General features: G+C 57.5%; 3 protein-coding genes across 4 annotated transcripts; 1 reads left to right on the plus strand and 2 right to left on the minus strand.

Moving 5' to 3' along the window:
- Positions 1-54: 54 nt before the first annotated feature.
- NAT14 (N-acetyltransferase 14 (putative)) lies at positions 55-2,547 on the minus strand. Of its 2 annotated transcripts, none has more exons than XM_055310481.1 (3): positions 2,459-2,547; positions 1,800-1,916; positions 55-1,146 (listed from the first exon to the last, which is right to left on the minus strand). In XM_055310481.1, exons 2-3 carry the CDS (start codon positions 1,869-1,871, stop codon positions 598-600), a joined length of 621 nt encoding a protein of 206 aa, XP_055166456.1. In that variant the 5' UTR covers positions 1,872-1,916; positions 2,459-2,547; the 3' UTR covers positions 55-597. The 2 variants fall into 2 exon arrangements, with proteins under 2 accessions (XP_055166456.1, XP_055166457.1); XM_055310482.1 differs by lacking the exon at positions 2,459-2,547 and adding an exon at positions 2,174-2,289.
- A 430-nt stretch (positions 2,548-2,977) lies between these two features.
- ZNF628 (zinc finger protein 628) lies at positions 2,978-9,712 on the minus strand. The gene is given in 3 exon segments (XM_055311812.1): positions 2,978-3,932; positions 3,935-6,241; positions 9,528-9,712. Coding segments are annotated over 2 exon segments (3,138 nt in total). The 5' UTR covers positions 6,237-6,241; positions 9,528-9,712; the 3' UTR covers positions 2,978-3,096.
- A 7,830-nt stretch (positions 9,713-17,542) lies between these two features.
- Positions 17,543-22,202, plus strand: CUNH19orf85 (chromosome unknown C19orf85 homolog). The gene is made up of 2 exons (XM_055311417.1): positions 17,543-17,715; positions 21,746-22,202. Exons 1-2 carry the CDS (start codon positions 17,543-17,545, stop codon positions 22,200-22,202), a joined length of 630 nt encoding a protein of 209 aa, XP_055167392.1.
- Positions 22,203-22,882: the final 680 nt, after the last annotated feature.

Genomic DNA, 22,882 nt, shown 5'->3' on the forward strand with positions numbered 1-22,882 from the left:
GGCTAGTCAGAGACAGACTGGAAAAGGCATCAGAGAGAGAGAGAGACGGACATGCAGCAGTTTCAGGCTTTATTAACAATCGGGTGTAAAAAACCAGATGGGTTTGGCTGGCGCCCCTCTCAGCTCACCTTCTGGGGAGGGGCCTGGCACGGGCAGCCCTGTGCCCTCCATCCTTGCCAGGGCCTTGCTCTGGTCAGACTCCCTTCCCCTGTAAGGGCTCTGCTCATCCCCTCTGTGCAGACATCAAGCCCCTCCCCATTCCCAGTAGGGCCTCGTCCCCATTTGGGGTGCCCCTGACGGCAGGTCCTAACCCATGGGGGTGGGCACACTTGCGGGCCTCCTGTCCTCCTCCCAAGTGATCTCGCCCAGGCCTGTAGCATAAATTGTGCAACCTTGGCAGACGGACAGAGGAGACTTCTCAGTGCAGATAAAATCCGGGTCAGGGGGCTGGACAGGTTGACCTCTGCGAAAAGTTCAAGCACTACAGATAGCCGTCAGCCTGCAGTGGAGTGTCCTGCCTTATGCAGGCCTGGGGACTCAACCCGCACACAGTAGCTGCTCATTAAGTGCTCTCCCTTCCTCCAGGGTCCAGAGTCCTCACAGGTCCTTGCTGAATTCCCGCACAAGTGTGTAGCCCATGCAGCCCCAGCTCCCTTCAGCCTGGTAGCCACAGCCCTCCAGCATCCCTGCCACGCCCCACGCTGCCACCGCCACAGGGACCACAAGCCTGGCCCGGGGCTCCCCCATGCCTCCTGCCCAGGCTCGCGCCCGGGATTCGGCAAAGGCCAGCAGCCGCCGGCCTACACCTCGGCGGCGGTGCCAGCGAGACACAGAGAGGCGGGTGACCCGGGCCCCGTCCCCAGCACTGGACCCTGGGGCCAGGGCCAGGATGCCACACACATCACCCGAGCTGCGCACTGCCACCCAGGGGCCCCCCAGGCCGCCCGGTGGAGGCAGTGAGCCCCATCTGGCCCGCAGGCCAAGCTTCATGGCTGCCACAGCCAGGAACACAGGCAGGAGGAGGGCCAGGGCGAAGGAGGCCAGGACGAAGCGCAGACCACTGCTGGCTGCAGCCAGGAGGAGCAGGGCTGGTGGCCGTGTTAGGGCATGGAGGGCCACACGGTTCTCTGTGTCCTTCACACCAGCCTGTGGGCAGAAGGTGCTGTCAGAGGCAGGGGCCTGGGCCATACATCGGGCTGTTGGGCATCCGGGAGGAGTGGGGTGGGCTGTGCCCGGGGAAGGGGCGGAGGGGTGGGAGCTCCCAAATGAGAAGGCATTGTGATGGGGCCAAGGAACACCAGGGAATAGGATTGTATCTGCCCTAGGCACCCTGGGCCTTGAGCAAGTGAGTGAGTTAGGAGCTGTGGGGGACACTGAGGCCACAGGGCAGAGGACTGCCCCAGTTCAGAGCAGGAGCAAGCTCCGGGCAACAAGGGGTGGGCTCAGGAGGGGCCAGGCTGAGGCCCAACGGCTCTTTCTGCTTTGAAGAGTGTTGAGGAGGAGGCTGGGCTTTGGGGGCAAGCGCAGGGCTGGAGTCTGCAGACTAGGGAGGGAGCTGGGACCATGCTCTTCCACCGCCCTCCATCTATTAAAACTTAAAAATAAAATCTCTAAACCCAAAGTAGGGCTTGAACTCATGACCCCGAGATCAAGACCCAACCAGTCAGGCACCCCTAAAACCTCTGCGGCACCGGAAAGGAAAGGGACCGAGCCAGAAGGAAAAGAACGGGTCCCAGGAGTCTGGGCTGGCTCTGCCAAGTGGCTGAAGCCACGCACAAGGCACCCCCGCGCGCTCTCACCTTCAGCATCTCCAGCACCAAGGGTTTCTCATCTTCCCTCATCTCCCGCACTGACAGGTGGCTGGGGGCCATGGCCGCCGCCAGGCTCCCGCGCCCCCAAAGGGAGCAGGCGTGCACCTGGTGAAAACAAGCAGGCCGGCGTCAGGGAGGCGCCCCACACAGGGAGGACCAGCAGCAACGGGACCCTGACCACGACCCTGGAGGCTGGGGCTCCCCAGACGAGGTCCAGCACCCTGCCACCCGGGGCTCCCTCCCAGGCTCCCGGACGGCCCTGGGGAGTCAGCGGGACTCCCCCCAGCAGCCAGCGCCTGGACCACGCTCCCTGCCCTGCAGGCGTCCCCGACCCGCGCCGCAGGAGCAGGCACCGCGAGAACCTCGGCAGGCCGCTTCGGGCCTTCCCCCAGGTGCGGGGGCTGCAGGGTAGTGAAGGGGGTCGCTTGCGGAAGTGACGTCACACTCGCGCATGGAGGGGCGGGGTGTGCAGTCGGCCTTAGCAACAGTTGCCAAGCGTCCCGGCTGGGGCAGGTGGCGGGGCTCCAGGCGCGCGCCGGGGAGAGGCCGGGAGCTGGGAGCAGCGACCCCCTAGGGCTGGGGTCGGGGAACAGGGGGAGGAGACGCGAGCCGACTGAGGGCGGCGGTGAGCGCAGACCCGTACTCACCCGGCCCGCACAGGAGGAGCGCACGTTCGCTACCTGACCTTCGCCGGTTGCTAAGCAAGCGGAGAGGCGGGGGTGCGCGGTGACGCGAGCGGGCCGGCTCTCATTGGCTCCCGGGCCTTCGCGGGGTGGGGGCCGCACTCTGGACTCGCTAGCTCGCAACCTCCCGGCCCCAGGAACCTCCGCTGCTGCGAACTACCTGTGCTCTCCGGGACCTTCGGGAGGATTCCCACGCGCCCATTTTTCAGATGCGGGGAGGGATGGGGTGACTTACAGCGAACACGTGACAAAACCACAATTCTAGATCCCAGCGCCTCCCCACGATAGGGACCGCTGCATCCCTTTGTAAAATGATAAAAAGAACCGCACTTAGAAGCGGCTGGCCAGAAATCTCCAAGTGAGTCACCTGCGAGCCAGGAAGCAAGAGATACAAGACCCTCAAGGTCCCAAGCGGTGGCTATGGCCATGACATTCCCCCCACCCCAACCAGCCCCCAAGAACATAAAATACGGGAGAGAAGTTTCCAGTCTTTATTAGCAAGCCCAGCCTGCAGCTCCCCTCCCTCTAGCCCAGCCCAGCCCAGCCCAGCCCAGCGAGTTGGGGTCTCTGTGTAGGGCACAATTAAGTCCCAGTGGTTCTCCTCAAAACGTATGCACCAGCTGGACTGCAGGCAGAGTCTGGACAATCTGGATGGAGGGTAGGCCCTGTGGGGTCATACCTCCAGGTGCAGCGCCAGTGGGTACCACTTGTACCATCTGGGAGGTGGGAGCTGTGGAGATGCCCACTGGGGCAGAGGCTTGGCCAGGTGGGGGGGAGGCCAGCAGCTGCAGTGTGGCAGCACCTCCCCCACCGCTGCTATTGTCCAGCAGTTCAGTGGCAGGTGCACTGCGGATGATGAGCAGCTTCTGTCCTGGAGGGCCAGGGGCTGGAGGCTCGGCCAGCCCAGGAGGGAGGGTCTCTACCTCCTGCACACACAGCTGGGTCTGTTCGCCATCTGCCCCACTCAGCACCAGGACACTCTGCAACCCCTCGTCTGTCTGCAGTGTCTCAAACAGCACATCCTGGACAACACCAGCACTGGCCTCACTGTCACCTGGCTCCCCAGAGCCTGGACCTGCCAGCAACTCCTCAGCTGTGCCACTCTGAACCACCAGCAGATTGGGGGCCTCAGGAGTCACAGCTCCCCCGCTGGGATTGGAGAGCTGGCCTGCCACAGGCTGGAGCTGGACTGTGGTCACTTCCTGGGCCGGCTGGAGCTGGACTGTGGTCACCTCCTGGGTGGGCTGGAGCTGGACTGTGGTCACCTCCTGGGTGGGCTGGAGCTGGACCGTGGTCACCTCGGGGGCTGGCCGGAGGGGCTGGAGCTGGACCCCGCTCACTTCCTGTGCCCCTGCCTCCCCACCCCCTACATTCTGCAGAACAATGAGGCTCTGCCCTCCCCCACTGGCCCCTGCATTGCCCCCTCCCTGGACCCCCAACCCCCAGGACCCGGCAGCCATACTACTCCAGGCCCCTGAGCACATTTCCCTGCTGCACGTGTGCCCTGCCTTCCGCGGCGGCCCCCAGCACCAGTACTGGAGGAGGGCAGCAGGATGAGCTTGGGGGGAGCAGGTGGGGGCGTGGGTGTAGGGGGTTGGACGCTGCTAGGGATGAGCTGGAGGCCCTGGGCCGTCTGCACCAGGAGAAAAGTCTGGGAGTTGGGGGCTGCCTGGCCCGGGGGTGGGGCCGCAGCCGGGCCCCCCGCCACCTCGAGGGAGAGTGTGGCCTGGAGATGGGGGAGCACATGGACATCTTGGGTGGTGGATGGGGCTGGAGCCGCCACCAGCGGGGCAGGGGGCTGGGAGCTGGTGGCGGGGGCTGCGGGGCCGGCAGCCGCGGGGGCCGGGGCGTGCGTCCTCAGGTGCCGCTGCAGGTAGGCTGCCATGACGAAGCTGCGGCCGCAGATGGGGCAAGCAAAGGGGCGCTCGGCTGAGTGGGTGCGCTGGTGCAGCAGCAGGTTGGACGAGTGCGTGAAGGTCTTGGGGCAGAGTGGGCAGCGGAAGGGCCGCTCGCCCGTGTGCACGCGCTGGTGCTGCCGCAGGTTGGAGGTCTGCGCGAAGCTCTTGCCGCACACGCCACAGGCGTGGGGCCGCTCGCCGGTGTGCACGTGGCGGTGGCGCCGCAGGCACGACGTGTTCCGGAAGGCCTTGCCACACTCCCCGCAGGCGTATGGCCGCTCGCCCGAGTGCAACCGCAGGTGGTACTGGTAGTGTGAGGACCACTTAAAGGTGAGCCCACACTGGCCGCACGTGAAGGCCCGCAGGCCTGTGTGCACACGCTGGTGGATGGCCAGCAGGGAGGAGCGCTTGAAGGCCTTGCCGCACTCACCACACTGGTAGGGCCGCTCGCCCGTGTGGTCCCGCAGGTGGTAGCGCAGCCCCGAGGAGCCCTTGAAGGCCTTGCCGCACTCTGCACACTTGTAGGGCCGCTCGGTACAGGCTGGCGTAGGCGCGGGTGGGGCGGGGGCCGCTGGGGCCAGCGGCTCCTGGGGACAGGTGACCTCGGCGGCCTCGGCCTGAGGGGGCGGGCGTCCAGCCGCCGCCTCTTCCACATGGCACTGCTGGTGTGCCAGGAGGCTGGCCAGCTGCGGGAAGGCGCCGTCACAGCTGCCACAGCGGAACGCCTGCCCGCCGGCCACCCCGTGGCTGTGCTGGTGGCGGGAGAGGCCGGCCACTGTCCGGAAGGACTTCCCGCATGGGAGGCAAGCAAACCCCGGGGGGTTGGCCGAGGGCGGGGGCAGTGGTGGGGGGGCTGGTGGGGACTGGGGAGGTGGTGGGGCAGGGTCTGCCTTGGGGGTGGTCGTGGCCTGCGCGTCCTGGGGTGGGGTGGCTGCCTCTGGCCCGGGGCAGGGCTGGTGCTCCAGGAGCAGCTCCTCACTACCAAAGCCCAGCTCACAGCCCTCGCAGCGGTACACCAGCTCCACCGTGGTTTCCGCCGCCGCCAGAAAAAGCTCAGGCACCACGGGTGGGGGCGCAGGCGGTGGTGGGGGCACAGGTGCATGCAGGTAGGCGTCGGACATCAAGACCTTGGCGCTGGGCTCATCCTGCGGTGGGGCAGGGGCACTGGCGGCTGCGCTGTGGGTGCGCTGGTGCAGCAGCAGGTTGGATGAGTGCGTGAAGGTCTTGGGGCAGATGGGGCAGCGGAAGGGCCGCTCGCCCGTGTGCACGCGCTGGTGCTGCCGCAGGTTGGTGCTCTGGGTGAAGCTCTTGCCGCACACACTGCAGGTGTAGGGCCGCTCGCCTGTGTGCACGTGGCGGTGGCGCCGCAGGCTGGACGAGTTCTTGAAAGCCTTGGGGCAGTCGGGGCATGGGTAGGGCCGCTCACCCGTGTGCTGCCGCAGGTGGTACTGGTAGTGTGAGGACCACTTGAAGGCCAGGCCACACTGGCCGCATGTGAAGGCCCGCAGGCCCGTGTGCACGCTACGGTGGATCTGCAGCAGCGACGAGCGCTTGAAGGCCTTGGGGCAGTCAGGGCACTGGTAGGGCCGCTCGCCTGTGTGGCCCCGCTGGTGGTAGAGCAGGGCCGAGGAGCCCTTGAAGGCCTTGGGGCAGTCAGGGCACTTGTAGGGCCGCTCGCCTGTGTGTGTGCGCTGGTGGTGGAGGAGCCGGGAAGACCACCGGAAAGACTTGCCACACTCCCCACACTCGTACTGGGCGGTCGGTGCAGGGGCTGCGGGGCCAGGCTTCTCCCCGGGCCCCTCGGTGGTAGAGGCGGGGGCCATGTCTGCGTGGGAGCCAACCATCACACCTGGCGGGGGAGGCTGGGTCAGGGCAAGGCAGGAGCTCACCCCACCTCCACCCAAACAACCCGTCTTCTCAACCTGGACCTACACGCTGGCCCTGGAAGAGGCAGAGGGTATCTCCCCAGCCCACCCATGGGACAGAGAGCCTCCATTAGCATCAGGGCCCCCCAGTGGTCAGGTCTGCCCTAAGGCTGTGGGTGCTGGAACTGAAGCTTCTGGCAAGCTAGGATGAGCGCTCACCACCCATAGGATGCTGGCCATCCCCTCTAGGAGGCTGGACAACTCTGAGAAGCCCATGCGTGATCTTCAGGAGGCCAAGCACTTCCCTTAGGACCAAGCTCTCTTTCTCTCTCTACAGACAGGTACTGTCCTGGAAAAGGCCTGGCGTGTCTCTAGCACCCTGCCTTCTGACTTTTGACCCTTCTTCCTGGAAAGACCTCTGCCTCCATCCTGCCTCAACACAGTTCCTGCTGCCACCATAACTAAAGCCCTGTGCGCATCCCACTCTCCACCCCCCATCCTGGCTGCCTACTTCCTCTTGTGCATTAATCAAAAATCCCTCAACTAGGGGATCCCTGGGTGGCGCAGCGGTTTCGCGCCTGCCTTTGGCCCAGGGCGCGATCCTGGAAATCCGGGATCGAATCCCACGTTGGGCTCCCGGTGCATGGAGCCTGCTTCTCCCTCTCCCTCTGCCTCTGTCTCTGCCTCTCTCTCTCTGTGACTATCATAAATAAATAAATTAAAAAAAAAAATCCCTCAACTCGACCAGACCCATAAAGGCTCTGCACCCTCCATCCCATCCACATCCTCACTTCCTGCCTGACTTCAGTCTCCCTTTTTAAAATATCTTTTTTTTTTTTGAAGATTTTATTTTTTAAGTAATCTCCAGGCACAGTGTGGGGTTCAAACTCACAACTTGGAGATCAAGAGTTGCCAGCTCTACCCCTGGTTTGTCTACCCCTGGTTTTGCACTAACACCCATGCCCTCACGGTTCCCTGAATTGCCCAGACTGCATTTCTCTAGTCCATTCAGTACATACACATACCCACCCAACAGGTGGTACTGAGCATGTTTCTGTGATCTTGCCATCAATTTTGTCACTGAGAACGTAAAAGCAATCAGAAGACAATGTTCCCATGTTTCAACTACTATATCAGTAATTCTCAATGGGAGCAGTTGCACTCCCATCCCCGAGGACATCTGGCAATGCCTGAAGACTGTCATCCAGTGGAGGGGCCGATGCTCCTGGCATCTAGTGGGGGGAGACCAGGGATGCTGCTTGATACCCTACAGTGCACAGGGACAGACCTCCACAGCACAGAATGATCCAGTCCAAAACACCAGTGTGCTGAGGTTGAGGATCCCTACACGACCTCCCTCCCCACTGCCTGCTTCTGACTCTGACTTCCCACCTACTTTTCCTCATCTGCTAGACTGTTCCCATCAGCTTACCTACAAGCTCTAGCTACCATCTTTAAACAACAAAACCCTTCACCCCACCACCCCTCCAGCTATGGCCTTATTTCTCTCCACCCCCTTTGCAACAAAGCAACTCAAAAGTGCTGTCAATACATGCTTTCTTCCATCTCAAACCCTGACACTCAGATCCTCCTCCCCAACTCCACTCCTGGCCTGGCTGGTGCTAAATTGCACAGTCTCTGCTCAATCCCCAAGGGGTCCCTCCCTCCTGAAGCCACTCTCCTCCCTTCTGGGCACTGGTTCCTTCTTCCTGACTTGCAAATGTAGGGGAGCTCAGGGCTCGGCCAACCCTTGGTCCTCTTCCTCATCCACACTCTCTTCCAGGATCTGTCTATAAACAGGATGGTTCCAAAATGGATCTCTACTTGACATGCTCTCCTCTAAACTCCAGAGCCCTGCTACCATATGTCATATGGATGGATAACAGCTAGCTCAAGCTTAACATGCCACCAGTCTAACTCGGAGTTTTTTTTTTTTTCCACTCCTGCTTGCTCCCTGTTTCACTGACATTCTCCTCCATCCCTAAAAACCCGCTCTGTTCTTCCTCAGCATCCCCTCTTCCTCTCACCACCTATGACCAATCCATCAGCCAGTTCCCTTGTTCCAGCAGGAATGTGTCTGGAATCTGGCCACTTCTCTCCAAATCTCCCACTGCCACCTTTGCACAGGGCCATCCTCCTAACACAGATCTCCACGTTTCCACCCCTACTCTTCCCACCCCCAGGATGCGCCCAACACAGCACCTGCGGGGTAGACAAGACCACTCTCTTACAAGAGCCTGCAGAATTTCCACGCCCATGGCCTCCTCCCCCCGCCCCCGCCGGCCTCCCTGTAGCCTCTCAGACTCTCACGCCATCCTGTCACCACCTGAAGCCCTCAGCAGGCCCCTGCCAAGCACCTCGCTGACCTGTCACGGGGGGGGGGGGGCATTCCTTGCACCGGCCCTAATCTACAACCCCTTCCAACACTCCCCATCCTCTACAGCATGTATCACCTTCTGACCGGTTTTCAATCAGGGTTTCCCAACCTCAGCACTGTTGAGATGCAAGCTGACCTGTGCCAAGGCGCCCGTCCGGAGCACTGGGAGGTGTTCAGCAGCACCTGTAGCCTCCACCCACTGAATTTAGTGGCATCTTAACCACTGTCGCACTCCAGCGCCTAAAACAACGTGTAGCTCAGAGCGAGCACTGAGAAAACATATCCTGAATGGGAAAAGCCGGGGCACCCCCTTTTTGGACAGCTCTAAAGATTCCCTGTAGCCAGATGAGCAGCCTCTTAACATGTAATCAAGTCCTTCTAGGAGAAACTGCCCGTGCCTTCCGGAAGGCCGAGCAAGCCTTAAACTGTGACATCGGCCCTCTGCATGGGTCAGACCCATCCTGCCCGGGAGAGCACCCAGTCCAAAGGCAGGACCACACCCTTCCATCAGACCCGACTTCCCCTTTAAGGGGCTGCTCCTGCTGCACACCATCGTCCACCTTTGTTGAGTTCAGCTAGTGTCTGCCTGGAAACCACCAGGCCTCAGGAGCTAGTCCTTCAATGTCGGGGGCCCCGTCCGTGACCTTTCACAAGGCAATCCGTCCTTAAGAGGATGAAAATCGGGAAAGCTGCAGAGAACCGCAGAACCAGACCCGCTCCTCTAAAAGCAACCCCTTGCCCTTTAAGAGGGCGGAGCCGGCCCAGAGAACAAAAATCGGAGGTGAATTAGCGCCCTTCCCTTTAAGGCGTCTCTTCCGGTTTCACGCTCGCCGTTTCCCCAGCGTCCCCGCCCTCCGGTCCCTCCCCCCACCCCCACCCCTCCGGTCTCTCACCTGCGGCCCCGATCGGGGGAGTGAGCGGGGAAGACCTAGGGCCTCCCCGCGGGGGCCGACGGGAAGACGGGGCCCCGGCAGCGGCAGGACAGGAGTGGGGGCCTGGGAGGGGGGCGGGGGCGCGCTCCCTCCCAACAGCCCCCGGCACGAGGCACCCAACCTTTATCGGCAGCCTCTCGCGCACACAAACCCCGACGTCGCCGTCGGCGCGTCACGACGCCACGTGCGCCGAGGCCCCGCCCCGCCCCTCCTGTTGGCTTTTGGCGGTTGCTCGCTACCCACCGCAAGCGGCGCACGGCATCGTGGGAGTTGTAGTTGTTCCTCGACCCTGGCCGCTGGGTCTTTTCTGGGTAGCGGAAGTCAGCGCCAGGCCAGGGGAGGCCGCACCCAAACACGAGGTCGCGTGTTCTCATTTTTACTATCGATTCATAGACTCCCTCCCCAGCAGGGCGATTTCCGAACGGGCCTAGCCAACCAGGGGGTGTGGTCTTCCCTGGCCTGGCCCCCACACCCAGGCCCTGGGTCTCTGAACTCCCCGCTGGGGAAACAGGCTCTCCGTGCTACCTGGCCTCAGAGGCCCCACGTGCTCGCGGCTCCCGGGCTTCTGTGCGGGAACGTGGGCCCAGTTGTGCCTTCTTCGTGGCCTGGAGCTGTCCCGGACCCCCTCCCTCCTTTCCACCTGACCCCAGGACGACTTCAGCCTCTGAGCCGTACTGACCAATGCAGGTCACCCAACACCGTTGTTCAACCACGGCACTAGTCACATTTGGGCCACATGGTTCTTGGTTGTGAGGGCCACCCTGTGCATTTTAGGGTGCCAAGCAGCATTCCTTGTCCCTGCCTCCACCTCCCCCCACACACACACATCCCCTGGTGGAGAGTGCCCGCTGCTCCAAGGCATTCCCCCTAAGCCTGAGGGCTGCTTATCAGACCAGAAGGCCCTTCTGTTCCTACCGCATACCTTCTCAGCTCTGAGCTATTGAAGAATAAAGAGGGGAGGCCACAGGGGTAGAGTTAGGAGGCCCTGCCCTGGGGTCTGTCCCCACCTGCTTCTAGAGCTCCCCAGCACACCAGACTGAGCCCCATACAGTTGGTCCCCAGATGGAGGACGGACTCCACACTAGGTCGAGGTGTAGATGTGGAATGTAATGCCCAGCTGGCTACGGGGAGACCCCAGGCCCACCTTCATCTCAAGGGTCCCTGCAATAATGAAAGGACCTCTTGGTACCAACACAACCCTAGCCAACCAACACCCCCGCCCCCAGTCAGGAGATATAATAAGGGAGGTGAGAGAGGCAGAGCCCCAGCACCTGCCCTTATTGGCCATCCCCTACTCTGGAGCCAGAAAATAAAGGTTTTGAACTCAATGGCCTGAAGCAACTGGTTGTGAAGATTTAACTGGCTTTTTCAAAATAGTAGCTAGACACCTCATGTAGGACCCTGTACAAGGGACATCGTGGGGTCCTTGTACAGACAAGCAAACTGGGAATCCAGGTGCCAAAGACACAAATAAGATCACAGGAAATCACCAGAGGTGCCCCAACCAGGCCTTATGGTGTCCAGACCCTCAGTCCCTTTTTTTTTTTTTTAAGATTTTATTTATGCATGAGAGACATAGACACAGGCAGAGGGAGAAGCAGGCTCCATGCAGGGAGCCCGATGTGGGACTTGATCCTGGGTCTGAGGGTGGCGCTGCGCCACCAGGGCTGCCCTAGACCCTCTGTCCTGATCCAGGCCCCTCCCAGGTCTTGTCCTAGGAGCTGGGGACATAGCAATAGGGTGTGAAGGCAACAAAAGTCCTGTCCCAGGGAGTTTATAAAATCTACAGTGGGTAAGGGATGACAGTAAATAAGTAATAAATAAACAAGTCATAAATAGTGTGTGTCCTATTCTACATGCTGCTAAGAAAAATAAAGCAGGAGCGGTGGATATGGGTGAGTGAAGGCCTCCAGGAGTTTAAATGTGGAACCTAGCAAACACCATTCAAAGCCCCTGGCATTCTTGTTTCAGGCCAACAACACCCTGCCCCAGGTGCTTTTCAACCCCCTTAACTAGATCACGCATCTTATCCAGCTGCAGGGCCTCTGAGACCGTCTCCCACTTTGCCAGCCGGATAAACCATTCATCCTGGAGGACAGAGCTGGGAGTGGGGATTGCAAGCTTTGAAGGTGACCAAAACCTATATGACCCTTTCCAGGGACCAGGCTGTTATTCATGCCCCAAAGGCCCCGTGTGTACTAGAGAGGAGAGGATTAGGGACTGGGGTGAAAAGTGGCCCTGGAGCACCTGTCTACACATAGCAGGAGGTATCTGAACCACAGACAGGACTCCCAGGGACAGACAAAAAATAAAATTACTTTTTTCATCTAAGTGCAGGAAAGAGAGCAGAGATGCACTTTAAGCAAGATAGGGGTGGGCAGGAGCCCAGTGGGGGATGGCCTATGCCTCCCACAGGGTAAGAATATTCCCTTCTGACATCTCTTGGGGCTCCTATGCGGTGCTCAGCCAGCCCTGCCCCAATGGGCCCTTCCCAGGGAAGGAGTGTTATTCCCACTTCACTGGGGAGTAAATCGAGGCCCTCTGAAGTCTCTTGGCCAAGCACAGAACCAGGCAGTGATGTAACATCCTGAACTGGGACATGATTCTTGTAACCCGGAAGTGATTTAACCAGGACTGTCTCCAGTCCCAGAGTCCACCCCCATCCAAGGCCTATCTAGCAGGTCCCCATGGTCCTGCATGGTCACAGCCCAGCACACAAGAGCCAGAGGAGACTCCCTGGTTGGTCACACCGGGTCACAGTTCCATCTGTACAGGGAAAACACATCCCTCTGTTTTAATTACAAAAGTGTGAACAGGGACAGATACATACCAAATACCCTTCCCAGGAGTGTCTACCATGTTCCATGATGATGCCCAATGACTCACACCGTTGTACACCAAGTACATTTTTTTTAAAGATTTTATTTATTTATTCATGACAGACACACACACACACAGAGGCAGAGGCACAGGCAGAGGGAGAAACAGGCTCCATGCAGGGAGTCTGATGTGGGACTCGATCCCCAGTCTCCAGGATCATGCCCCGGGCTGAAGGTGGCACTAAACCACTGAGCCAACCGGGCTGCCCCCAAGTACATTTTCTTCAGGTGGCCTGTGGACACACTAGACGTCACTCCTGTGATAGATTATGTGATATGGTGAAGGTGAAGGGATTTTGGCAAGTCCAATGAAGGCTCCCCATCAGTTAATCAAAAGGAAATGTAATGGTTAATTTTATGTGTCAACCTGACCAAGCCACAGGAAGCCCAGGTATCTCATTAAACTCGATTTTTGGGCACATCTGTGAAGGTGTTTCTGGAAGAAATAAGCATTTGCATCAGTAGACTGAGTAAAGCCAATGGACCTCCCCAGGGTGGGTGGCCATCACCCAATCCATGGAGGGCCTGGCTAGAACAAAAAGGTGGAGGTAGGTGGGATTCCCTCTCTACCTGACTGAACTGGAACCTTGATCTTTGCCTGCTCACGGTGCTCCTGGTTCTCAGGCCTTCAGACCTGGACTAGAATCCATACCATTGGCTCTCTGGTTCTTAGGCTTTGGAACTACACTGCTGGCTTTCCTGAGCCTCCAACATGCAGATGACAGATCATGGGACTTCTCAGCCTCCATGATCACACACGCCAATGTTATAGTATATCTCTTTATATACATAATGTATGATACATAACATCTCTCTCTGTCTCTGTCTCTCTCTATATATATAGATAGAATTGGCACAGATATAGATCCTATTGGTTCTGTTTCCCTAAGAGCCCAGAAAGGACAACAGAAAGGTTGTCCTGGGTGGGCCTGGTATAATCAGGCAAGGTCTTTAAAACTGGGTCTAGAGGTCAGAGACGTGAAACATCAGTGATTTTCCTGCTGGTCTTGAAGCTGCCTGCTTCCATGAGTTTTACAAATGCTAGTCAATGAATTCCTCCATGTGAGCCCAGAAGAGGCCCCCAACCTCAGATGAGACTGTAGGTCCAGCCTACACCTTGATCACAGCCTCATGAAGCCCTGATCAGAGGACCCAGTAAGCCACAGTGCCTGAACTCCTGACCTATGGGAACTCTGAGAAACTTAGAGTACACTGTTTTAAGCCATGGTATTCGTGGTTATTTGTTACACAGCATAGATAACTAATACACTTCTTGTGTTAGTTTGCTGGGCTGCCCTAACAAGCTCCCACAGCCTGGGTGGTTTAAGCAACAGAAATTTATTTTCTTACATTTCTAAAGACTAGAAGTCCAAGATCAAGGTGTTGGCAGGGTGGGTTTCTTATGAGGCCTATCTCCTTGGCTTGCAGACATCCGTCTCTCCCTGTGTCTTCACATGGGCTTCCCTGAACCTTTCCATGTCCAAATATCCTCTTCTTTTAAGGACACCAGGCATCTTGGATTCAGCACAAATACATAACCTCATTTTAATTTAATTACCTCTTTAAAGACCTGACATCTGAATATAGTCACATTTTGAGGTATGGGGGTTAGGATGAGTGGGGTTAGGATGAGTTTGGGGAGACACAATTTAGTCTACAACATGGTGGGAAACAGATGTGACAGGGTTGGCCTCTCTGAGCTCTCAGGACCACCAGGTACCAAACATATGCAAATTTTCACAATACATTGTAAGAGAAAGTCCCTCTGGGACTAGGTAGAAAGATAGCAGATGAGCAGGACGGAAGCAGGGAGGGACAAGGTTTTTCTGGGCTCCCAAGCCTGATCCTGATACCTCAGTTCCCCCCTCGTATATTGGAGGGGATGTAGGACCAGGGTCTCCATATTCCAGCTGCACCAAGGCCAGCGAAGGAAATTTGGGATAGGGCCCTGAGGCCAAGGTACTACCTCTGCTTTAAACCCTGCATGGCAAAAAAACAAACAACAACAACAACAAAAACCCTGCATGGCTCCTCATTAACTCTTGCCTTTACAACCGAACTCCTACCTGGCCTGAAAAGCCCTGAGGGTCTGGCCCCCATCTGCTTCTCTGACTTTACCTCCTCCTAGTTCCTTCCCTCTGCCTGGGAAGCTCCTGGCTAACGCCTCTTCCACTCAGGTTGCAGGACAGTTGTCACCTTCTCAGAGATAGCTTCTCCATCTGAAGCAGCACCCCTCCCCCATCCAACCTCCAGCTTACTGTCCAGCACATCCTGGACGGGTCTTTTCTTGTTTGGGGACAGACGGGGCTTGTCTTGCTCACTGCTACATCCTCAGTCTATGGTAGGCACTCAATAAATGTTAATTAAATAACTAAACATCAGAGCACCTGGGTGGCTCAGTGGTTGAGCATCTGCCTTTGGCTCAGGTCATGATCCCAGGGTCTTGGGATCGAGTCCCGCCACAGGCTCCCCGCAGGGAGCCTGCTTCTCCCTTTGCCTGTGTCTCTGCCTCTCTCTGTGTGTCTCTCATGAATAAATAAATAAAATATTTAAAACACACCAATAAATAACTAAACGTCTCCCACCACCAAACGACATGAGCTAGGAGGAGGGAAGGGGAGCCAGCCTGTGAGTGTCTTCTCTACCGGGAAGGCCAGGTCCTCACCGAGCATCAGAGGAAGCCAGCCCCCAGCTGTGGGTGAAGCTCCTCTGTGACCGGACAAGAGGTGAGGGCAGGGGCCCCAGCACAGCCTCCCAGCACAGCCTGGGATGTGGGCGCCCCCTGGCGGAGCAGCCCCAGCCCGGAGCCGGAAGGGCCGCGGCGGAAGGTGTGGAGGTGTGTTCCCCACTCTACCAGGCGGGGGCCAGAGCTGGCTAGCAGATGCTGCCCCTGGCTGCTGATGGCACGGCTGCAAGCCCGCTCCTGGGGCGGGGCTAGCCAAGGTCACACCGCCCTTGAGCCGGGCCCTGACCTCCCGTTCTCCAGAGACCTGGGCTCCGCTCCCCTCATCCCACCCCGCCCCTCGCCAAGAGACCCTGCACATTCCCCGCTGGGCCTGAAAGCACCAGGACAGCACAGCTTCCAGGCTGTCACACAACCCCACACGCATGCCCAGGATGTGCACACACGTGTGAACATGCACACACAGGACTTGTCCAGGTCGAGAGACAGAGACACACTCAGACTCAGAGACCCTGGAGAGGCTCAGAGACAGAAATGGTCAGAGAAGCTGAGAAGCACAGCCATGGTGAGAGTTGTGGTCAGAGACACGGAGGAGAGGAGAGTACACCCAGTAGAGCCAGGAGGGCTGCAGGCAGTACAGACTGGCCGAGGGGCAACATGCAGGTCAAGTGGGACCTGGAGACCCTGGGAGGCATCCAAGACGGATGGCGGCCCGTGGTGTCCCTGACACGGTCCCCTGACTCGCGAGGCCCCCGAGCACACTGTCATGAAGGGGACAGCCGTCAGTGTGCCGGAGCCGAGGCTAGCCTCACCGTGGCTGCCACAGTGCGCTGGCGGGCACCTTGGCCCTGGCATCACCACAGGCTGCCTGCTGCTAGCACTGCCCTGTCACCACTCAGGCTGGTGGCCTAGTGGCCCCATCACGAGCCCTGGGCCCAGCCAGGCTTCCACTCCTATACTCTGGGCTGCTGCCCCTGTGCTGACCCTATCTGCAAAGCCATGGTGTTGGGGCCTATGCTGACTCAAGTTCAAATCCCAGCTCTGCCACTTACTTGCAGCATGACCTTGGAGAGGTCACGGCAGTTCTGGAAGCTGGACAAGGTACAGGGCGGTGCCGGGTGGTGTGGGGATGGGGTGGGTGGATTCTCTCCTGGAGCCTCCAGAAGGAGCCCTTCCTTGCCTTCAGTTCTTAAGGCCCATCTTGGACTTCTGACCCCTAGAACTGCAAGATAATAAACATAGGTGGTTTTAAGGAACAAGGTTTGTGGTAATGTGTACCCCTGGACACTCACCACCCCCCATGCAAACCTCCAACACAGCCCCCTCAGAGCAAACGTGGAGACACCTGTCCCACACCAGCCCAGACCAGGGCCCCCCACTCTGGCCAGTGCCCTGCCAGAAACAAGGGGACCCCACTCCCACCCCAGGAGCCAGCCTGCCCACCCCGTCATGCCCAGCCTGTTCTCTGCCTCCCCTCAAATACCACGGGGGCCCCCCAGCTCCCCCTTAAGATGCCTTAGGGAAACCAAACCCATGCTTTCCTTCCCCTCCCAGTGCCACAGGCAAGCTGTGCCACAGATGGTCCCACGTGTCATCCACCTAAGCAACCAGGCCGGCTGGGCACGTGTCACCTCCCCCCTCCCTCACTCACTGCTGCTCTGGCAGAAATGAAGGGTTTGGGGCTCAACCCCTTCACACAGAAGCCAACCCTTCCTGCAGACAGGCAGGCCCCCTCTGTGCACCCGTTTCCCCAGGATGCCGGCCCGGAGGCAGGCAGGTCTGGGGGTGGGTGGGCAGATGCTGGGTGTCTGCCCCACAGCAGGAGGCTCCCAGCACCCCTCCCAGCCTGCACCCAAGCCTCCCGCCATCCCTTCCCCTTAACTCCAATTAAAGGGTCCTCAACGGCTAATCGATGCGGTTGACTCAGCCCCTGGCCTCACCTCCCTAACAAGGCCTTTGTCTGCTTAATTGGCTATCTCCAGGCGCTATTGCTATTCCGGGTTCCCCACCATGCTGCCCTATCCTCATATCCCAGGCCCAGCTATGTGATAATTGGGCCCCTGGGGGGCACACATAAAGCCCACCCTTGCCTTCCTATATCAGCCCCCACCCACGGGTTCCTAAAGCTCAGCCTCCAGCCTCCAGGAGGTAGGGATGGGGCACGGGAGGGAAGACTTGCCCTAATTTCCTGGGCTGTGACTCCTCCAACCAGAGCAGTGTCCCCCCCCCCCCCCGCCCCGTCCGCTCCCCCACCCCCACCCCAGCCCCTCCTAAAGGCCCTCTCTTCTCCTGCCTGCTGTCTGCCTCCCCAGAGCTCAGCTCCCAGCCCTGGCTGCTCCTCTCTCCCCAGATTCGGGAGCTGCTTTCTGACCAGCAAGAATATTGTGGAGAAGCTACCCTAGATCAGCCCTGCCATGCACCCTGGGGCCCCTACAGCCTCTGGAGTCTCTGAGCCCAGCCCTCGAGAACTGTGTGCCTTCGTGAGCGGGGCAGCCAGCCACATGCTGCGTGCCCTGCACCCTCGGCAGACCCGGCCCCCCAAAAGGAGGCCCAACCACAGGAGGTTTCTGCACAACCAGATCTGCAGGTGAGGGGCAATAGAAGATGGGAGGTGGGCAGAGGGGCGTGGGGAGGGGCCAGACACCTCAGAGTGTGGGAGACTAGAACAGAGAGAAGGGGACTCCAGGGCAGGATACAATCAACACTTAAGATGCATTTATTGAGCATTAACTGTGTGCCAGGCTCCCAAGATCCACTGGTGCAAGGCAGACAGAATCTGCCTTCATAGAGCTTGTGTTCCCACAGGAAGGTGGCCGATCAGAGATTGTGATGCTGAGTGAAAGAAGCCAGACACAGAAAGCCACATATTGCATGATTCCATTTGTGTGAAAGCCAGAAAGCAGGGTAGTGGTGCCAGGGAAGGCAAGAGGGGATGGCGAGTGATTGTCAGTGGGCTCAGGGTTGCTTTCTGGGGTGATGAAAAGTTCTGGAACTAATTAGCAGTGCTAGTTGCACATTGTGAATGTATTAAATGTCACTGGATTGCACACTTTATTATTTTTATTTTATTTATTTATTCATGACAGACACAAAGAAAGGCAGAGACGGGATCCCTGGGTGGCGCAGCAGTTTGGCGCCTGCCTTTGGCCCAGGGCACGATCCTGGAGACCCGGGATCGAATCCTACGTCGGGCTCCCGGTGCATGGAGCCTGCTTCTCCCTCTGCCTGTGTCTCTGCCTCTCTCTCTCTCTCGCTCTCTGTGTGACTATCATAAATAAATAAAAATTAAAAAAAAAAAAAAAGAAAGGCAGAGACACAGGCAGAGGGAGAAATAGACTCCGCACAGGGAGCCCGATGCGGAACTCGATCCCGGGACTCCAGGATCATGCCCTGAGCCAAAGGCAGATGCTCAACCGCTGAGCCACTCAGGCGTCACTGGATTGCACACTTTAAAGTGACTCGTTTGGGACTCCTGGGTGGCTCAGTGGTTGAGCATCTACCTTTGGCTCAGGGCGTGATCCCAGAGTCCCAGGATCAAGTCCCACATCGGGCTCCCTGAATGGAGCCTGCTTCTCCCTCTGCCTCCCCACCCCCGCCTGCCATCTCTCACGAATAAATACATAAGTAAATCTTTAAAAAAATAAAGTCACTTGTTTTAAGTTATGTGAATTTTATCTCGATTTTTAGAAATTATATGGCTTGTTATGAGGTGATAAATACTATGGAGGGCATGCTGGGTGAGGACTGGCATTTTAGGTAAGATGTCAGGGAAGGCTTTACTGAGAAGGTGACAATTGAGCCAAGACCTGACTGAGGCCAGGGAACAAGACTGTGATGTCTGAGGGAAGAGCATTCCAGGTAAGGCACAGCAAGTGCAAAGGCCCTGAGGCAGGAACATCCCTGGAATGTTTGAGCACCAGTGAGGCTGGAGCTGAGTGAAAGGGGAGGGAATAGGGTTCTAAAGAAACAGGAGCTCCCCATTTAGCACCACACCATTCAGCCCCTGGGTTGCATGTTCCCTTAGCAAAGCAATGTCCTTCCCTGTCTCCGGGAATGTAGATGGAGACCTGAGCTCCTTCATGTCTGTGCTCATGCCTGTCCTTCCTCCCAACCCCACCCAGCCCCATCCCGCCTTGCCCTGTGCTCTTCCCTCACTCTGTGACAGGAGCCATTTTTTGAGCACACCCTTAGGTTTGACATGCAATATATCACTTAATCCTCTCAATAAATCTGCACAGTATGTTGTCTTTGTCCCTATGCTACAGACAAGGAGGCTCAGAGATTCAATGCCTTATCCAAACCACACAGCTAAACAATGGATACAACCCAGGCCTTCTGAGTCTAGAGCTCATGCTCTGTACAACTTTGCTGTCCTGGCTGGATACAGAGTCTCAGGGACTTGATGATGATGATGGTGGTGGTGGTGGTGGTGATGGTGTTGGTAGAATGATGGTGATGGTAATGGTGGAATGGTGGTGATAGTTATGATGGTGATAGTGGGATGTGATGATGGTGATGGTGATGATAATGGTGATGATGTTGATTGTGATAATGATGGTGGTGATGGTGAGATGGGGGTGGTGATGGTTATTGTGGTATGGTGGTGATGGTGGTGATGATAATGGTGGTGATGATGGTGATGATGCTGATAGTGGTATAGTGGTGATAGTGATGATAATGGTGGTGACGATGGTGATGATGGTGATAATGGTGGTGATGATGGTGATGGTACCTAACAAGCACCTGGCACTTAATATGTGCCACATATTAAGTGCCAGACACTTGTTTTGAGCACTTTAGTATTAATTTGTAATACTCATTCACAATGAATATGAACTCATTAATCCCCAATAGTAACCCTAGGAAGTAGTTGCTATTATAATTCTCATTTTTCAGATGACAAACTGAGGCACAGAGAGATAAAGTGACTTGCCCAAGGACCTGCTCTTCTGGAAGTAGGTTGTTCCTTCCAGCCAGCCTAGAGCCTTGCTCCAGGAGGTCTTGGAATCAAATTTGAGTATACAGGGGCCTGGTGCAGCCTAACTCCTGCCTCCACACTGCAAGCCACCTTGTACCAGGAAGCCCAGCCCCAGCCACACCCAGAATGTTCACCACCACCACCCTACACACCCATTATTGAAGAGGAAATCACATCTCTCCTCAAATAGGGTCCAGCGCTGTGTCCCAGAGCTAGCCTTCTCATACCTCTTCAGCCCCCCTCAGCAATCACTTCAGGATCCCTCCCCATCTCCAGCCTCCATGTGGAATCCCTGCCCGCCTCCAGTCTGGACCCTATGCTAATGCCAGCCTCTCACCTCCCAGGTTCCCTGCCCACCTTCCCCCATTCAGCCTCCCTTTTACCCAGGGCCAAGGCCAACTTCTGTCCTATTGCACCCCAGACATTCCCACCCCCATGCCTGGCTCTGCCACATGCTCCCTGGAGGCCCAGGCCTACCACCCACAAGCTCCTCATGGGCAGCCCAGGCAGCTCTGGAGCATATTCCCCTGGGCACCCAGCCTCAACCTGAGAAAATTCAGGTCACAGGCAAACAGGCAAACTATCCTCAGCACCTTCCCACCCACACCCTCCTCCTCCTCCCTCCAGGTCCCCTCAGGCCCTGCTCCCTCAGGAGCCTCTTCCCACCCATGTGTATGGATTTTTTACTTCTTTTATTGTGAAGAATTTCCAACCTACAGAGAAGTCAAGACAGTTGTCAGATGCAGCAGTTTTCAAAAAAGTGGTTCCCAGACCAGCAGCATCAGCACCTCAGCATGGTGTGGGCATGTGCTGGAGGTGCAGATTCTCGGACACCACCCTAGACCTGTGGAACCCAAATTTGGCTCAGGGGCCCAAGGACCTGTCTCCACAAGCCCTCCAGGTGTTCTGTTGTGCACTCAAGTTTGAGAACTGCTAGCCCAAAGATCACTCATGTACCATCACTTAGACTTTACTGCCTATAACAGCCTATTTTCTTCATCTATATTCTTAAAACACAAATGTCATGACTCTTCAGCCCTAAATGTCATTTACACTAGTTTGTTTGAGTCAACCCCCTCTCTTGCTCTCTCCCTACCCCCATTCTCTGCCATTTAGCCTGACATCCTGGTTAGCCCAGGTGGCTCAGCACTGAAGCCCAGTGCCCCCTTCAGCCCAGGGGCGTGATCCTGGAGTCCTGGGATCCAGTCCCACAGCAGGCTCCCTACATGGAGCCTGCTTCTCCCTCTGCTTGTGTCTCTGCCTCTCTCTCTGTGCATTCATATGGTTGCACATGCACCCCCAGCCCACGTGGTGCCTTTGTGTGGAAACACTTTTCAAGGCACTTTTCCTTCAGACTTTTTTTTACTTTTATATATGTTGGGATGTGGCCACAAAAAATCTAAATGTCAAAAATGTGCATTTTGCTGAGCTAGATGTGAGGCCTTGTGCAATTCACAACCTCCGCAGCGGTTCAGAGCTCCCCTATGAACAGGGTTAGGAAAACTGAATTGTCAGACTCAAGAAAGCAGACCCAGATGGCACAGAGAAGGAAAATGGATGGGAGAAGAGAAAAAACCAGTCCTGGGATGGCAGGAGGGGAATGCTTCACGGCCACCCAGTAATGATTGTGTCTTTGCAGGCAGTTTGCCAAGATTGAAGCTGCCACCCAACGCCTGGCCCTCTCCATCTTGTCCCAGGAGGCACCTCCCCAGAGACCACCACACAGAAGGCCACCCTTGCCACCTCCGTCCCCCTTCCTGGGGGTGGCCTGTGCTGTGGCCCCCACTGAAGTGCCCTCTGCTGGCCCCAGCCTGAGCCTCGCTGCCCTGGATGCCTCCACCCTCGACCTCTTTGATGACATTGCACTCAACCCAGAGTGTCCCTCAGCGCCATCTGAGTTGTCCCACTGTGCTTGGGGCCAGCCAGACCTGAGGCAGTCTTCACATTTCTATAATCCCATACCCCCTGCCTCGAATGGCCTGGGGGGAGTGGATGGGCCCTGGGCTCCTGAGGGGGACTGGGTGGGCAGGTGGGAGTTGCCTTGTGCCTGCCATTCTCAGGGAATCCCTGAGGGCTGGGGGACCTGCTCCCCATGATGCTCAAACACAACCTAACCCAGCTGCCCCTGCCCCCCGACAAATCAAAGGCCACCCTCCCAATAGCTTAGCAGCCACCCCTAGAAGCCCCCAGTCCTGTCCACTCCCCTCTTGGCAGCCCCTGGGAACATGAACCAAACCTGGACCCCCCACTTCAGACCATAGCCTCTCCAGTCTTCTCCCCAGCCCAAGTTCTGCACTTCTGCCTCTGCCAGGAGTGCCCCCTTGCAGTCTCCCTCCCCCACTTCACCCCAGCTCCACCTCCTCAGCATTTGCCACTCCAGCTTCCTCTCAACTGGGCTCATTTCTGCCTAATGCCTGGTCTGGTCTCATCTATTCCCAAATAATGTACGGAGCACCTACTACGTGTCAGGTTCTGTCTAGGCACCGAGGATTCAGCAGTGAATAAACAGACAAGATGTGTGCATTTAAGAGCGTGGGGCATGGGTACCGGTGTGTGTGGGGGGATTGACAATTAGTACATTTGTACATTTTTAAAGTGCAAGGTAAATTTCCAATTTCAGATTGGAATTAATGCTGTAAAGAAAATAAAACAGAGACTCGGGGATCGCCGGGTGGCTCAGCGGTTTAGCGCCGCCTTCAGCCCAAGGCGTGATCCTGGATACCCGGGATCCAGTCCCACATCAGGCTCCCTGCATGGAGCCTGCTTTTCCCTCTGC

Source organism: Nyctereutes procyonoides, unplaced genomic scaffold, assembly GCF_905146905.1.
Source record: "Nyctereutes procyonoides isolate TBG_1078 unplaced genomic scaffold, NYPRO_anot_genome, whole genome shotgun sequence".
In the NCBI taxonomy this organism is placed as follows: Eukaryota; Metazoa; Chordata; class Mammalia; order Carnivora; family Canidae; genus Nyctereutes; species Nyctereutes procyonoides.